Source organism: Xiphophorus hellerii, chromosome 24 (genome assembly GCF_003331165.1).
Source record: "Xiphophorus hellerii strain 12219 chromosome 24, Xiphophorus_hellerii-4.1, whole genome shotgun sequence".
Taxonomy (NCBI): Eukaryota; Metazoa; Chordata; class Actinopteri; order Cyprinodontiformes; family Poeciliidae; genus Xiphophorus; species Xiphophorus hellerii.
In genome coordinates, this window is record NC_045695.1 from 3,099,910 (window position 1) to 3,117,103 (window position 17,194).

Here is a 17,194-nt window from a genome sequence, read left to right on the forward strand (position 1 = left end):
TCAGCTTTGTACGTCAAGACACGTTTTGCCCATTGCTGTTTAAAAAATAGAGAAAGCTCAATCAAATTTGAAGAGTCTCTGAGCAGCAGTTGGATTTATGTTTGTATAAATTCAAACATATGATTATCCTTTAATATAAACTATGGTAGCCCAGATTATTTGTTTCATCTGGTTATCCTACTGGAAACAAAACCTTATTCATGGTATCAATTTGTTTGCAACATATAAGATGTTTTTCTCCATGACTGGCTAACAGTATTGAATTATATCAGCCTGCATCTAAAATCTCCAACATAAAATAACAAGTACTCCACTCCAGAGTTAAGTCCAACTCCACATTGTTATCCAGCAGCTCTTATATCTCTCATGCAGACCCGTTGGTAAATAATAAATCGGTCTGCTGTTCTCATATACCTACCGTTCTGAGTAATATGACTAGATCAAATCTTTTCTAACATTCCTCACTACAAAATAAGTAACAAAAGTAAGCATGATTCGTGCTGATATTGTATCAGATAAATATCGGTATCGGTCGATATTCAAAGTTGCAATATCTGTATCGTAGTTGAAGTGAAAAAGTTGAATTGGGATATGAAAACCATTCATCTTACTTGCACTTTATACTTATGCCTACTTTGAACCATCACTTAGAATCCCATTAAAGTTCAAAACTTCTGGTTGTAGTGTGGCAAAATGTAGAAAAAAATGCCTGTTTCTTTATTTACATTGAAGATTAAGTTATAGAAGTGTACCTGGCAGCATCAGCTCTCTAATCTCATTATCGCAGAATCAACCAAGGTGATTGTCTGATAATAGCACGATGTTGATGTTGTTTACACCCATGACCCTACAGTCCAATCAGCGTCCATAATCCCACTTTCCCCTCTACCTCCTATTTCTTCTCTCCCCTGGTCTGCTAGTATCGCGCTCCTGGATGGCTGGGGGTATGGCTTCAGCTTTATCTTTTAAGTTATTCTTTATGACTGCTGTGATGTACCCTGACTGTGGCATGCATTGAAGCTGCGCATGCAATCTCTCACCCTCAGCTGTCTGTTTCCCCGTCCTTGACTCTCAATCACTTTAACGTTCTTGGTGAAAAGGGAAGCAAAGCAGAGAAGCCTTCCTTTGCTGGCTCACACTACTGAATCAGCAAGTCTGTTTTTTCACTTTCGATCATTCTCATTGGGCCACATGTTGGTGTGCGTGTCTGTATGATGGTGTCATATTCTTGAAGAGTTGTATGCTTTCGTAGGAGGCCAGAAACTTCATGTCTGCTAGGCAGTTCTTTTATTAAATGCTGTAAAATCCTGGAAAGTATAACACACTCAGATAAGGAAGCATTACATAATGGAAGTTTACATAATCTCAACTTTGGCATGGTTGGTCATATTAAGTTTGGCCTTTAATGATTTATTTGGACTGTTTTTGTTGCTTTTTTTCATGGTGGAAGATTATACAGCATTTAATTTTAATGAATTTTAAAAACAACGTTAAGCGTGTAAGTTTGAATGGGTGGATTTGTGTAATCCACATGAGGTCAAATACGTACATATTCACCCAAATCATTTAATGAAGGTTTTCACATTTCTGTTAACTTCTATATCCAGATCTTTCACCCAAAGTATCACAGACGAGCCATTTTATGGACCAGAACTGGGTGATTTTTAGCTTCACTAGTTCGCCTGAAACCCAAAAATCCACTGCACCCTAAATGCTTACACGTCGCCAAACAACAACACTCTTCAGTGTGAACGGTGTTGCTGAGGGAAGAACAAGACTCAAAGTTGGCTATGTTCAATCTCAGTGAGGTGTTTAAAATGAAGGCAGATTGCGCTCAGGGTTTAGGAAGCTATTTGAATGTTTTCTATTCTTGGATGTTTATTTATGCTGCTGCAGAACAGAGACTTGGGTGGTGGCTGGAAATTTTGCTCCTTTGTTGTTTTATACTTATAAAGTTTTTGTCGATTTGTGTCAGACTTTGTGTGGTACAACAAGAAGTGACACAGGAAGTCGACTGATTTGAACAGAATCTGTTCAAATAAATCAATAAAAAAACCATAAACCATGAAAACCTTCATGCCCATGACAAGTCTGTGTTAACTTTTGACTGCAAATGTATGTTCAAGCTCCATCAGACAATGACTTGTTTTCAGTGTTGGGTTGCATTCTTTGATTTTTGTCCTGACAGTTTACATTACCTTTTAATGAGGAGCTTTAAGCAGCCTGTTAATTTGAGATGGGTCAGTCAGAGGGTGTAGAGTTTGTATTTCAGTGTCTGTCTGTAATACCAGTGTTGTGTTGTGGTTCCACATACACCAACAGCGAGGACCTCTCCATTCTCACTCCTTGTCTCACGACACAAATGACCCACCCCGGCTGTTTTCTGATGTCCACAGTTCACAATCCTAACAAAAACCTGGGTCACTGTTGATCGGCGCGATCCTCACCCCATCGCTTTCTCTTTCAGGGCCACTCAGCCACATCAAGTCCAGCCTGCTGGGCTCCACCTCTGACTCCAACCTCAATAGGTACAGCACCATTAACAAGATCCCCCTCATCACCCTCAACTTCTCTGAAGCCAACAATGAAAAGAAGTGTCCCTCCCCTCCTTCTTCTGAGAAGACCATCATTGCCCCAAAAGTCAAAGACCGCACGCATAATGTCACAGACAAAGTTACACAGGTAGGGTTACAGATTTTCTGTTTTTTAAACGGGGATAGCGTTCCTCTTTATTAAAATCTGTGCTCAGCCAGCAGTAACAATGGAAGTCATGATGATACTACAAGTTTGAAATCTGGTTTTTATGTAAAGTTGACTTTTTTTTTTCTTTTACTTTACATCATTTTATAATGTTATTCCCTCATCAAAAGTGTAACATTGATTTTTTTCATGCACATTTGGGAAGTCCTTTAATCTCCCATGGCAACCATTCAGCTGTACAAAACGCAATGTAGGACTGAGCACTGCCTTCAAGGACAAAGCTCCTCCTCGGAGCTCCAGTTTGCAAGCTTACAAGCTTCTGCCTTTCAGAGCAGCCCATTCCCGTAACTCCCCCATTAAGCTCCTTCAGACTAGCCAGCAGCAATTGGCAAACAGCTGGTGAAACTGCATTTCTGCTGAGCTAATTATGAGACGTTCTTCTCAATGAAACACTGGTGAAAACATTAACAGAGGAACGATGCCGTGATGACTTCTTGAAGGGGGAGTGATGGAGAAAGCAAGAGTTTCTCAAAAAGACAGAGGCCTAATATTAAGGCATGAATTTATGAAGTAAAATTTAATCTAAATCATATTTGCTATATGCTGCATTTTTATAAGAACTGAAGGTAATATAGTTTCTTGGTTGTGATATAAAATGGCGTGGAAAACATAACAATGCCCCTTTAAATGACAGAGATGTTGAAATTCACAAGATGACAGAATCTGGCCATGAATTTCATTTTTTTTACTTCAGTTACTTACGTAGTAAAGTCAAAGTTAATTAAGTTTGCTTTTTTTTCTGTTTTATATATTAACAAACCATGAGAAGTCCCATTTACAGTTTACCATAAGCAATAGATACATGGAAGAAGCCGGAGTACGCTGAAGGAAACAAACCAGACTACAGTGGGTAATCTGATGTGGGCAGATTGAATCCACAGTCTCATCTGTCCGCTTTGAGTCTGAGGATACTTAATTGAAACTTAAGGGGGCTAATATGTAAAAACCGCAGAGGTGTCTTTCACTTGCAATGAACAAGTTGGGATACTCTTACAGCTGCCAGACAGCATCCGCAGCTTCAGGCAGATTTCTAGAGTTACAGTCGGGTACGGAGGTCATCACCTCGGTTCCTGGCAGGATTGAGACCAAACACCAAGTAGACGGGCAGTGTAAAGCGAAGTATTACAAGGTCAGAGCAAACCACAAATTCCATCTCAGTTTTGCATATTTACCCATCACCAGCATAACAGATAAAGGACAGAAGAAGTTGACCCCAGTCTGCACTCAGACCGCCTCTGCTAGAGGCTGAAGACAACATCTAGAGGCAACGAGAGGGCAACCCAGTGTATCGTACTGCTCGAGAATTGATTTCAATTGATTTTATGTCAAACTTAAAAAATAATAATAATTTAAGTTTGATATTCCATTCTCCTGATTTATTCCCATATAGAGCCACCTTTTACTTCAATTATCATATTTTCCACACTATAATCTCCATTGTTTTTCAGGTTGTTACAGTAAAAGTAAAAATGAATTTATTTGGAAAATGATTGAAAAATGCATCATTTTTCCTTCTCTTCAAAGTTATGGATTATAATTTGTGTTGGGCTATCATGTGAAATCTCAATAAAATAGATTGAGATTGGAATTTGGACAAGTTCAAGGGTGTGTTGATGTCTTTGCCAGGCGTTAATGTTTCTGCGTAAGGAGACTTGCCATCAGAGAGACGGTGCTGAGTTTCCATCATCTTGAGTTTAAGTGTATAATCAGTTCTCTAGAACCCTTGCTGTGAAGAACACAAAGAGACAGCAGATGTCTTGAAACCAACTCTGGACTCCCGCGTTCATCTGAAGCTACGATCAAGGTTTTGAACAGACATGCTCTCTGCTGGCCTTGGCCGCCTTGCTGATTATCACAGACAGATGGGGGGTTTACCCAAGAAGCTGGTCAGCAAAGAAAGAAAGCGCCCTCGTAGCACCCCATAATGCTTCCCCACATTTTGAACTTGCCAGTTTGTATGTTTTATGCACACATGAACCTCAGATGCCTACTGCTCTCCAAGTTTAAATTCCTTGGCTTTATCTGAAACTGAATCATTAATGACAAAAGCCACATGATGAAAGATTCAAATCCTAAGAATCATACATTCTTTCTGACAGAAGAACCCAAATAGACCCAAAGAAGGGGGAGAAATCTGTTGTTCATTTGCATTTTCTTAAGCAAGTGGAAACAGAAGCTTTGCGTTATCCCACAAGAGTTTGAGCATAGCTAAACTAGGTACAATAAATAATTAAGGTGGTATCTTTTATTTAGACACAGATTGGCTACAACACCCTAATCTAGAGCTGTAATTCTGCCAACTGACTGACTCCTCCCAGGCAGAGGGATAATGTCTCCATATATACTGATGGCTAATGGAGTTTTAGATAATTGTCATGTTGTCTTGAATTTGACTTGAATGATTGTTGATTGAAGGAATTCAATCATTGGTTTAATGTACATAAGCTAATGAAACTTATGACCTTTACCAGACTCTAAATTGTAATTCCTATTGCTCTCAAGTGTTAGGGTGTTTTCCCATAATATCACAATAAGAAGATGGCAGAAATTGTCTTGGAGAAGCAATTTTTGCTACTCATCAACCTGAGAATGTTTATAAGGTAAATTTTAAACAGTTTGAAGACCAACAGATGACTTGCAAGAATAAAATATTGCATATAGACAAACTTCAAAATCACCGTCAAGAGCTTCCTTCCAGACTATTATCATGTTAGTTTCTGATTTTAAAAAAAATGAACAGATCAAGTTGTCCTCGACTAGAACCACTGCTTTTCTTTTTAAAGAAAGAATAAAATGATGATATAGGTTTGCAAAATTGAATCTGAATGAACAACGAGACATTTGAAGCAATCCTTTACGGTTTGGGATTAAACTAGATATCTTTGGCGAGAATGTGTAGCGTCATGCTTGAGGAAAACTAAAAGATTGTCAGCCAAAAGACTTTGCAACTGTTTGTGTTGGTGGTGGAGGATTCATGATTTGAGGTGGTTTTTCAGCAACAGGTCTTTGCGGTCGTGGAGTCGATAATTCTAGATTCTTGAGTCAGTTGTCGGATAGCAGATTTTTTTTATGCGAACAGGGAAGCCATTTTGTATAGAAGACTGAGCTGAAAATATTGTAACATAAATTTAAATCCTCAAATTTTATTGGATGCAAAGTTTTTTGGTGGAACATTTTCTGCCATAAGTTGGACTTTTTATTTGAGCACAGTTTCCTTTTCTTGTCTCCAGGTTTTAGATGGACCACAAAGCACCAAATCAAACTTCTGATAGCTTCAATTTGACAAAACAATTATGTTACTGGAATTAAAGCAGCAAGTCTGACTCATGAAATTAGCCCTTATGCTGATGATACATTGCTCTTTCTACAAAATGTGGAAACATTTTTGACATTAAAACTTATAAACATGGTCGTATTTACCGTACGTTATTCCATCGTTAGACCACTAACCAGTGTTTAGTGGTCCAACATTGAAAACATAAAAATAGTCCATAATAAAGCAATAAAATCAGTTATTGCTACTAAAATTGGTCCTACAAACAATGTTGACTACGTCTGTGATTATTTAAGTGATTTTAGTACTTGTGGACAGAGCAAATTATTTTGATGATGTCCCCATTTTGTAGCATGAAGGACTTTGAAAACTGTCTTTTCTTTTTCCCTTAGCTTAGATTTTCCTGCAGCTAAACATTGAGTTGGACCACAATCAAAATGGGCATTTTACACTCCAACCTTTAATAAAGTGGACGTTTGATGAATAATAGAACACATTCACTTTGTCTGTCCTTTGGTTTCTGATTGATTTCAAAGGTTATTCCATACAGAGGGTAATAGCTTTTGACCCTGTCCAGCGCTCAGGATGGAGAACTTTCTAATGGCCATTTCAGTTAATAACACTTCAGCCGCCTTGGTGCTATACATCATCCCTCCTCCCCATCGACCTTTCTGCCTTTATAATCACTGAGATTATAAGGGTGGCCAGGAATAAGATAAGGAAACATCCGAAGATGATGAATGCCAAATATATTCAGTTTCAATTCCCAGCTTTATCACTCACAGTAACTGTGTCTCTGTCTTTGTGGTCTTCGTATGTCCCAATCCTCTCTCTTTGTGATCGTACGTTGGACTTCCATAATTACTACTGAAGGAGTCAATGCCTGAGGATTACTTAGGAAACTTAAATGAATAGCCGTTTCCCCTACTTGAGCAAATTATTACCTCAAACAAAATGAGAATGTCAAGTGAAATTGACTATTTTGATGTTAGAAGCTACAAGGGTAAATATTACAATTACAAAGATGATCATATTGTCTGATAATTACACCTTTGTCTTTCATGCAACCGTCCAGAAACAGAGCCTTTCTATCACATTGATACTCCTTGAACTTTCTCGCATTTTGTCACCTGAATGCCTGTTATTGCAATAGTGTGCATTACACCACTACAAAATGGTGCATAACCGTGAAGTGGAAGGGACTTTCAACATTCTGGAGGAAAAAATGCAACAGGATATTTTCTTTACACTCTCCTCCCTTTGACACTTCTGAAGAAAATCAGTGCCTTAAGAAGTCGCCTTATTGTGTCTATATATAAACTTAAGTTGTCTGCCCTCCATGGCATGTTGATCATCAGGCGAAAAGTTCAGTTTCATCTAATCAGAACAACTTCTTCCACAAGTTTAATCAAATTAAAGGGAGAATAACAAAAATATAGACTGTTTTTTAATGTATTGTTTTTGTAAGCAGTTTTTAAGCCATGGATCTTCTCCCTTGTACCTGACAATTATGCTGTACTTTCCCATAAAACCGCAATCAGATATGTTGATGTTTGCTGTTATAATAAGGTTAACCTTGTAAGACCCACTGTTGTGTTATACTACATCTCTACTTCAAACAAAATAATATACAAATGCTGTCTTTTCTTCAGTTTTTTAATCCATTCTTGGAGATTGAACCCTAGAGTTCAGTCATAAAATATTGGATAGAAAAGTTCGTCCCACAGGGTCATAAACTGCCACAACTTGAAAAAACCTTGAACAGCCTCTGTGACTCAGTGTACCAGTTTATTAAAAAAGTAAAATATCTTTTCATATTTTTGGATGATCATTAAAACATCTAGAACAATTGTACATATGTCATTTTTAAACATGTTTTTGCAAACTGATTTTTAGGTTTTATGGAAAAAAAATCAGAAAACATATTTTGATATCCAAGGTACATCTACATGGTGGAACTTTTTAAAAATGTTTTTCTATGACCGAGTTAGGTTGAAATTGTATAAGTACTTTTGCTAGTCAATGCAAAGGTTTCACACAGCTGGAAACTGAAAGATAGATGTGTGATGCTTATATAAAAGTTCCTCAGAAGCAGCTGGATCAGGAATGGCTTATTCTGTCTGTCTAATATGTTAACATTTCAGCTGCAGCCGCCTCACTCGTAGCATTTTTTTATGTTTTGCTTAACAGATTATTTATATAAGCGACATCATGCCTAGAATATTTTTCTTGCCAGATAATTTTTAATTTGCATTTATACTGCACCGTGAGCTTCCTCAGGAAGAAATGTCTTAACCTTTTATTTTTCTGTCCAAACTCTTGCAGTTACTTGTCAGCCATTTTTATTTTTTGTTATATTAGTGGAAACTCTGGTGCAAATGATTTACTCTAATAAGAAATCATTGCAGCAAATTGATAAATGATTGTTTCTCCTCAGGTTCTGTCTCTGGGTGCAGATGTGCTGCCTGAGTATAAGCTCCAGACTCCACGCATAGACAAATGGACCATCCTCCATTACAGCCCCTTCAAAGCAGTGTGGGACTGGCTCATCCTGCTGCTGGTCATCTACACCGCCATTTTCACCCCCTACTCTGCTGCCTTTCTCCTCAATGACCTGGAGGAGCAGAAACGACGGGTGTGCGGCTACTCCTGTTCTCCGCTGAACGTGGTCGATCTCATAGTGGACATTATGTTCATCGTGGACATTCTAATAAACTTCAGAACCACTTATGTCAACGCCAACGAGGAAGTGGTGAGCCATCCGGCCAAGATCGCCATCCATTACTTTAAAGGCTGGTTCCTCATAGACATGGTAGCGGCCATCCCATTCGACCTGCTCATCTTTGGCTCAGGATCGGATGAGGTGAGAGCAGAGAGAGGCTGGTTAGTAAACAACCAGAGATTACGCTGATTTTGTTTTGGGTTTTTTTTCGCTACATTTTTACAGCAATTTTCTCAACCACAGTTCTTATGACCTTTACTGAGTTGATGTATCTATTAATGATAGCACAACCCACATTAACAGATGTTACAAACACAGCAGGACTGAAACGATTAATGGGATTGATCGTGATGAATCGATTAATTAAGGAAAGTAAACTAATTTATCGATCGATTAATTGTTAACCGGATTATACAGGCTCACAAAAGGCATTGAAAAGGGAGTCCACATTAACCTTTGGCCTAAACCGACGACCAAACGTTTCTACGTCTCCTGCATGTATCCTGGTTCGTGAGCCGTTCATTGTGACATCGATAGCTTTGAGCTGTAATCTTAAGCAGTTAGCCTCCTAAATCAATCTGACACTCAGCTGTCAAATCTGCTTCCCTCTGATATTTTTCAAGAGTCAGACAGCAGAGCCTCAAAGAAATCAGTTAAAAGGTTTCTGTCTTCTGCTGGCAACTCTGCAGTAGAGAAACTATTCTGCTCATGAACGTCTGAGGGGGATGAGTTAGCAAATTATCTGACTGTCAGAGAGCAATTAAGAGTGTTAAGGTTCTGGCATATCAACTGGAAAAGGCATGAATTCATTGTTCTGAGCCACTTAACCTGAAAATTATATCAACATTTCGCTTAATTTACCTCAATATTGTGTTCTTAAAAGTAATTAGAAATACAATATTGTATTATTAATATTTATTAGTAATAGAATATTAATAACAGTCAGAGATAAAATAATCCTTTATTGGTGCCACAAGTGTAAAATTTAAGCTGTGATGGCAAAAGATGGACAGAACAGTAACAGAAATGAAAAACAGAATTAAAAAAAATTTATTTGATTGACATATTTAACTGATTATATATATATTTTTAGGCAAGAACACTTTAGACACTGTAATCATTCATTTTAGCCTTAGCTATGTCTTTGCAGATAATGTCATTAATGTTTTTACATTACTATCTTTCTAAAAAAAAAAAAAACAATAAAAAGACACCTTTTTACGCCACAAACAATATTAAAAGTTGTGATAAAATCCTAAGTTACTCAAAGCTTTTCTGTTTTTCTAAATTAGAAAAATAAAATTCATATGAGAGGAACTTCTCTGTTTTGACAGTCAACGACCAGCCCAGGACACGATGTTTTGACTAGGCCTGTGGAAGTTGCCCAACAAAAAGTGGTCTAAGTAGATTTAAGACAACATAAGATTTAGCTTTAACTGATGTGATGTTCAGTGTTGCGGCTAACTTTCTTAGCTAATTAGCCATGGAAGTTCATATTTTTTAACCACATAAAGAATCCCACAGTGTTATCTTGTAGAAAAACACATGAACTTCAGCCTTAAACATAAGAGTATGTTTTTTAATCTCTTGCTCATATTTTCAAGTCAAGGCAAAAATAAGGCGTTTAATTAAGATGCCAGATTCTCCTGCACGTATTTTGGCTCACCCTCAAGCACAGAACACATTGCGATTGCTGCTTGTAGAACAAAATGTCAACCATTTGATTCTCGGTCATAATTTGCAATTAGCTATGTGATCCTTGGCGGGAGTCCATAGCTAGGGGCCCGGAGTGAGTGAAAGGTGTTGGAAAAAAACCCGACAACTGGCATGATGCTGCTGAATGACTTGGGGAGTGACAGAATGTGTGTTCCCGTTGTGTTCTAAGCACACTGTCAAAATGCAGAGAATGACAAGACGGGATGTATTTTTAGCTCCTCCAATCACCAGCAGGAGCTAAAAATAGCACATCCATGAAGATGTTGCTTTTCAGCTTTTTTTATAGCAGCCTGAAATATATTTAGACATTTTATGCACCTTTTGTTGCCTGGAAACAACACGTGACATGTGACTCGTGTGTTTTTGGTTTTATTGCTCAGCTATGACAGGATAATTTGAAGCGTCTTCTAACTTTGATGGTCTAAAAAAGGCTTTTAGCATTGCAGGCTGGCAGATTGGAAAATAAATTTTGTGGTGATAAATTTCCCTACAGGACTCACCGGCATCCGTCCCTTATTTCCCTATCAATGCCACCTCCTGATCCATTGTCATGTTTTCAATATAAACAGATTCATTTGTATAGACGGTGTCTTCTCTGTACCGTCTCTGAATAAGCAGAAACCTAAAATGACTGAAAAACTAAAGCTAATCATTGATTTGTGAAAACATCAGACTTCACTGACTAACTTTAACATTACAACCTCTTTACTGTAAGTATTTTTGACAAGTCACTCTATAGACAATGTGAACATCACTGCATAGCATGAGACAGGAAGCCTCTAAGTAGAACATGATTGGACTTTATGTGAAAGATCATCATATCCAACTGTGGATCAAAGTAGTTATTATATATTTTATTGGCAGATCAGGTTGCTTCCTCTCTACCTTTAGAAATTGAGAGGAAACAAAATTATGCTAGCTCCCTGAGAGCGATATGCTCTGTTGGGGTACGATGGTTTTATAATGCCTCTGAGATAAGATGATGCTTGGTCATTAAGAGCATTACATGAGTCTAATTTCCATTCAGGGTGTTGCAGGAAGCAGCATTATAAAAGTTAAAATAACAAAGTGAAACCGGATGTCAGGGAGATGATCTGGTAACTAAACTGATGTCATTTTGCAAGATGCTGCCACCACAATGCTTGATGATTTGAATGCTCAACTCAGAGTCACACCAGTCATTTGTAACGCTGGTAGGCAGAAACCACAAGCTTCAGTCAATCTTGACAAACAAGAAGTCAATAAACCTTGGTTTTCAAATATTTGTACTCCATTTTCTCCTATTCTAATTAGATTTGGTCTTAAATCCTACATGATTTTCAGTTACCACACTCGTAGGTTCTCAGCCAACACTCTGCATGTAGTGGATGAGCGCTGTGTCTTCTGTCCAGGTCACTCCGTCAGCTGCGCTACACCTAAGGCGGTGCATGTTCACAGATAATGTGCACTAGATAATTTAGGCCTCATCTGTTTCTATATGACTCATTCGCTGCTCAGTGAGTTGTCAGCACCAAGGGCAGATTCTACTGGCAGAATGCAATGCAGTGGATGACGGAGGGGATTTCCGGGTGAGATTGGTCGGCTGCAGGTCCTGTAATGGACCCATCAGAAAAAACACTCCATTGCTCATAACCAACAGAAATTCAACCATCCATTTATAATACTGGCTACTTTAATCTTTTGCAATAATCTGTCATATTTACTCTTGCATGCGCATGAGGTGTAATTAAACAAACATAGATGTGAAGAAGCCCTGCTACTGTCGGAGACGGTGGATTACTGATTTCCCCCAGGATATTAGTGTAATTGTCAGGCGTGATAAGGAGTGGTAGAACAATTAGCTTTCTTTCTTTTTGTGTTTGCAACTGCATGACACTAATGGATTGGGACGAGTGTCATAACTGTACTGTATGCCCTCCCTCCCAACCTACTCCACTTTGTTCACATTATCTGTTATTTAACCAGGCTTAGATATTCTGAAGCATGAGCTTACAGAGCAGGACATCCACAAACAGAAATGCTGCAATAAAAGCAAGCAATTCCCATTTATCTCCTCTCACTTTGCAAAAGTGCACACATTCCTTTAACTTTGTCACATTACAACCACAAACATAAAGGTATTTTATTGGATTTTTCTAAATAAATATTTAGTGCCATTAGTGTCCTTTTTTTGAGTCAAAGCCCACAATTAGAAAAATTTATATACTTCAAAGAAATGCCTTCAAATGTTCAGAGACTTGTTGGTGTTGTAGGAGAGATATCGAGGCTGTACACTGTTTACAAAAAGACAACGGAAAGTTATAAAGATGGAAATCTGTCTGTAGATAACATGTTAGTGCCTTGTGCAGCTGAATTTTGATAAACCACTTTGAAATTGTAAAATGGCCACACTACTAAGAAGCAATAATAAAACATCAGGTAATATAACACTAGCAACTGGATTTTGAAAAATCAAACATAAAGAAAGACACATTAGGATAAGTTTATCTGTAGTGGACATCTCAAGTCTAAATATTTACGGTCAGTTTGATGTGATAATAGATCCAAAGTAGATAATTTAGTGCAATGTGACCCGGCATGTTCACCCACGCAACCACATAGGTTCTGTAGAAAGGAAAGCCTAGCAAATATGAAGGTACATCAGAGGTACATCTAAAAAATTATATTCTGAAAAAGTTCAATAGTTTTTGTCACTAATTTCAAAAAAGTTAAACTTGTATAGATCTGTTGCACATAGAGTGAAATATTTCAGGCCTTTCTTATCATTTGAATGATTATGCACTTCTGTCAAGTCAGCAGTCTTCCCCCTATGCAGGCCATAATATGGCCATTATGTAACATTTATAAATAAGATTCATGCAAAATGAGGACCAACCAAGTATTGAGTGAATAGAAATGAGCAGAAACCTGACATTTCTGTGCAATATATCCCTTTTTTGTTGAACTTGTGTAATATTCAAATTTTCCGAGACACTAAAATGTAGAGTTTTCATTATCTATAAGCAATAATCATTAAAATTATAAGAAATAATAGAACAGAATATTTTTCTGTGCGAAGGATTTATACAATGAGTTCTACTTTATGAAGTGAGTTCCAAAAAATATTTTACTATTTCCTTGTATTCTATTTTTAGATGTACCTCTGTTTACATCCGGGCTATTTAAAGACCATGACGGTTTGTTAAATCATTCTGAAATATAAAATGCTATAAATGCTATATGCTATAATACATCAGCTATACAGCAACTGAAGTCACTCTGTGACTCACAATCTCATGAAGAGGACACTCAGGGTTGTCCATAATTTATTTGATTTTATGAAGAGTTGTTCGTTGCACCATTGTCTCCTGTGGTTCATGCTACTCCACCTCCTTTTATTTTCCCTCTCCTATTTAAATTTCTGTCTGCTTGTATAGTCAAGAAGCCCTGGGATATTGATGTTGGTTCCTGTCCGATAGCCAAACATATAATACTGCTTTCCTGATACTCTGTGACCTGATAGGGCTCGGAGTTCATCCAAATTTCTAGCCAGCTATCTCACATTGCCCATTATGATTGATGGAAGAGATGGTTTAAGCTTCCTTCGTCTCTCTCAACTCATCTGGGATTTGTGGCTACAGTTGAGATATTATTTCAGCTTTTGCAATGTTAATCAGCTGCTTCTGGTTGTAGATCACCTTATTCGCTATGGGTGCACGTCACAGCCAAAAGTAAAAATGTAGCATCAGCAAAAATTCTTCTAGTTGCACAGCAAACTAGGGTGTGTAAAGGAATTAAGACAATACAACCACACAATAAAAGGGAAAACATCAACTTTTTGATCATTTTTCCATGTCTGAGACTCTTTTGTTTTGTTTTTTCTAGACCACCACTCTGATCGGCCTGCTAAAGACGGCCCGTTTGCTACGCCTGGTGCGAGTTGCTCGTAAGCTGGACCGCTACTCAGAGTACGGTGCCGCTGTTCTTATGCTGCTCATGTGTATATTTGCCCTAATCGCCCACTGGTTGGCCTGCATCTGGTATGCAATTGGCAACGTGGAAAAGCCTTACCTGGAGCATAAGATCGGCTGGCTGGACAATCTTGGCGTGTCAATAGGTACTTTCTGGTAATACAACCTTCACCACACAGTTAAAATGCACAATCTAATAAAAAATCTCGATGTTATTCCCCTTAAGGAAAGAAATATAACTACAGTGACCCCAGCTCAGGCCCTTCCATCAAAGATAAGTACGTCACAGCTCTTTACTTCACCTTCAGTAGTCTGACCAGTGTGGGCTTTGGGAACGTCTCCCCCAATACCAACTCTGAGAAGATCTTTTCCATCTGTGTCATGCTCATTGGATGTAAGTTACCATGCTTCTCCCTAAAGTTTCATTTATTCACTTAAGTATTCAACCCTCAGTGTATGCACCTGCCGGTATTTATCACTGAACTTTGGGTTTGTTTGCCAGCTCTAATGTACGCCAGCATCTTTGGGAATGTGTCTGCCATCATCCAGAGGTTGTACTCTGGCACGGCCCGGTATCACCTCCAAATGCTACGAGTCAAAGAATTCATCCGCTTCCATCAGATCCCCAACCCGCTCAGACAGAGGCTGGAGGAGTATTTCCAACACGCGTGGACATACACCAATGGCATCGACATGAATATGGTAGGAGTTGGAGTGTTTTGGTTTATTATGTTTAGTACAAAGAGAAGTACAAAGAGTTTGTTTTTGCTTCCCATTGTTCCTTCTCTCTCTCCTCCAGTTTCATTTGTGAGTTGGATGTTTTGAACCCAATTTTTGCTGAATGTCAACTAGCCTGTCCTGAACAGTGCTCTTACCAAATCAGTGTGATGCTCCCTTGCTATGTCATTGGCATAGTATAATGTTTTCATTTGTTATACCACTGAATGTTCAGTCATAGCCACAGTTGAAACAAAACTTTGGATGCAGGCAGTAACTCGGCTTTACTTATCATGATGATGCTCACGGTACTTATACAAGTTTGTTTTTTCCATGTCTGCCATGTCAAATGGATTGACCCCACCACTCTGGTAAGAGCAGGAGGTACATGTGCTAACTCACCTCATGTTTTTCTCTGTCCTTCAGTAGTAGATCTTCTGTGTATCACAGTTGTAGTGGAATGCTTCGAGTATTTTTGTATTTTTTTTTATGTTTAATTTATTGTATTTTTCATTGTTGCCCCAGATATGCACGTTACTAAAAGCCATATTTTTGTCACTTCAGTCACATAACTAAAGGTGTCTTTCGACTATAAATACCCTGGCAAGAATTTCTGCATTTTTCAAGGAACCAAACAGCTTACCAGGCTGGTAGTTTTTCTGATGAAACGGTCCTTGTAAGTAGGCGGGGCTTGTGATGTTACCCTAAACCAGGGGTGGGCAACTCCAGGCCTCGAGGGCAGGTCTCCTGCAACTTTTAGATGTATCTTTACTTCAACACGCCTGAGTCAAATAATGAGGTCATTAGCAGGACTCTGGAGAACTTGACTGCACTTAGGAGGTGATTCAGCTGTTGGATTCAAGTATGTTGGACCAGGGAAACATCTAAGAGTTGCAGGACACCTGCCCTCGAGGACCAGGATTGCCCACCCCTGCATCAGCCTGTATTTGAAATCTCCGACATAAGCAGGCCGTTAGAAGCACTCCACTCCAGGTTTTAGTCCTCCCCATCTTTTTTAACCAGCAGTGCTTGTGTCCTCCATGCAGACCCGTTGATTAATAATAAATGGGTCTGTTGTTCTCAAACATATTCTGCTCTGAGTAATATCACTTGATGAAGCCTTTTCTAACATTTCACACTACAAAATAAGTAATAAGAGTATATATGATTTATGCCAATATTGTATCGGGTCAATATTTGTATCAGCTGATGCTCAATGCTGCAATAGCAGTATTGGATCGGGACACCGATAATTTATAGTAATTTTTAATATTTAACTAAGACAAATTTTAATGGCTGCAGGAATAAATTAGTCGGTGATCAAAGCTATATTTTAAGGTTTTAAACTATATAATAGTATAATGTTTTATCTGCATATTTTGAGATGCAGATAAAATCATCTCAACCCGCTTAGGATTGGATATTAATAGGAGTTTAAGTGTGTCAGAGTCAGTCTTTACATGGAGACGCACATTTTTCTGCTTAATTTGTTAAGGATCAAAAGTTAATATCTGTAAAATTAATTGGAAATCTATTTTCTACAAAGTTAGCAGTGATTTCACACATGCTATAGGTTGTAGCCACCGTTGGAGAGCTTTTGATTATAGTTCCACGGCTGTAAAACATTGTTGTTGTTATTTGTGTTATAACTAGTTATCCTTTTCATAAACATCTGTTAGCTACATTTAATTATGTTTTAGTTTAATCCATTATTGGTGTTACTGAAAAGGTGATCCATCTTTTCAGATGATTAGAGCTGCAGGTTTTAAGTAGTTCTGAGAGAGAGAGGTTCTGGGTAGGAAATAGTCGAAACACAGCTTACACTGTAAATTCACTGTTTAGAACATCTGCTAAATGCATGTCTTTGTTTAAAAAAAAAAAAACAAAACACCCATGACAGTAATTGTCTTAAATAGGCCAACTAATAAGTCTATCACTGATAGGCTTGCATGTAGCCTGAAGGAGGTGCTTTCTGCATGAAGTCTGTGTATCCATACACAACCCCATGATATTCATTGGATATCAGAGACGGTGTGAGTCATGCCTAGAAGAGTG

General features: G+C 38.2%; 1 protein-coding gene across 4 annotated transcripts in view; it reads left to right on the forward strand.

Moving 5' to 3' along the window:
• The window catches only part of LOC116715857 (potassium voltage-gated channel subfamily H member 7-like), a 73,329-nt gene that overhangs the window by 41,527 nt on the left and 14,608 nt on the right, over positions 1-17,194 (forward strand). For 2 of the 4 annotated variants that reach the window (XM_032556564.1, XM_032556565.1), the window contains exons 6-11: positions 921-944; positions 2,468-2,682; positions 8,472-8,897; positions 14,337-14,568; positions 14,649-14,816; positions 14,925-15,124. In XM_032556564.1, the coding sequence (XP_032412455.1) occupies positions 921-944; positions 2,468-2,682; positions 8,472-8,897; positions 14,337-14,568; positions 14,649-14,816; positions 14,925-15,124 (1,265 nt within the window). Of the gene's footprint in view, positions 1-920; positions 945-2,467; positions 2,683-8,471; positions 8,898-14,336; positions 14,569-14,648; positions 14,817-14,924; positions 15,126-17,194 lie in introns of all 4 variants that reach the window. The other 2 variants (XM_032556566.1, XM_032556567.1) reach the window with 2 other exon arrangements.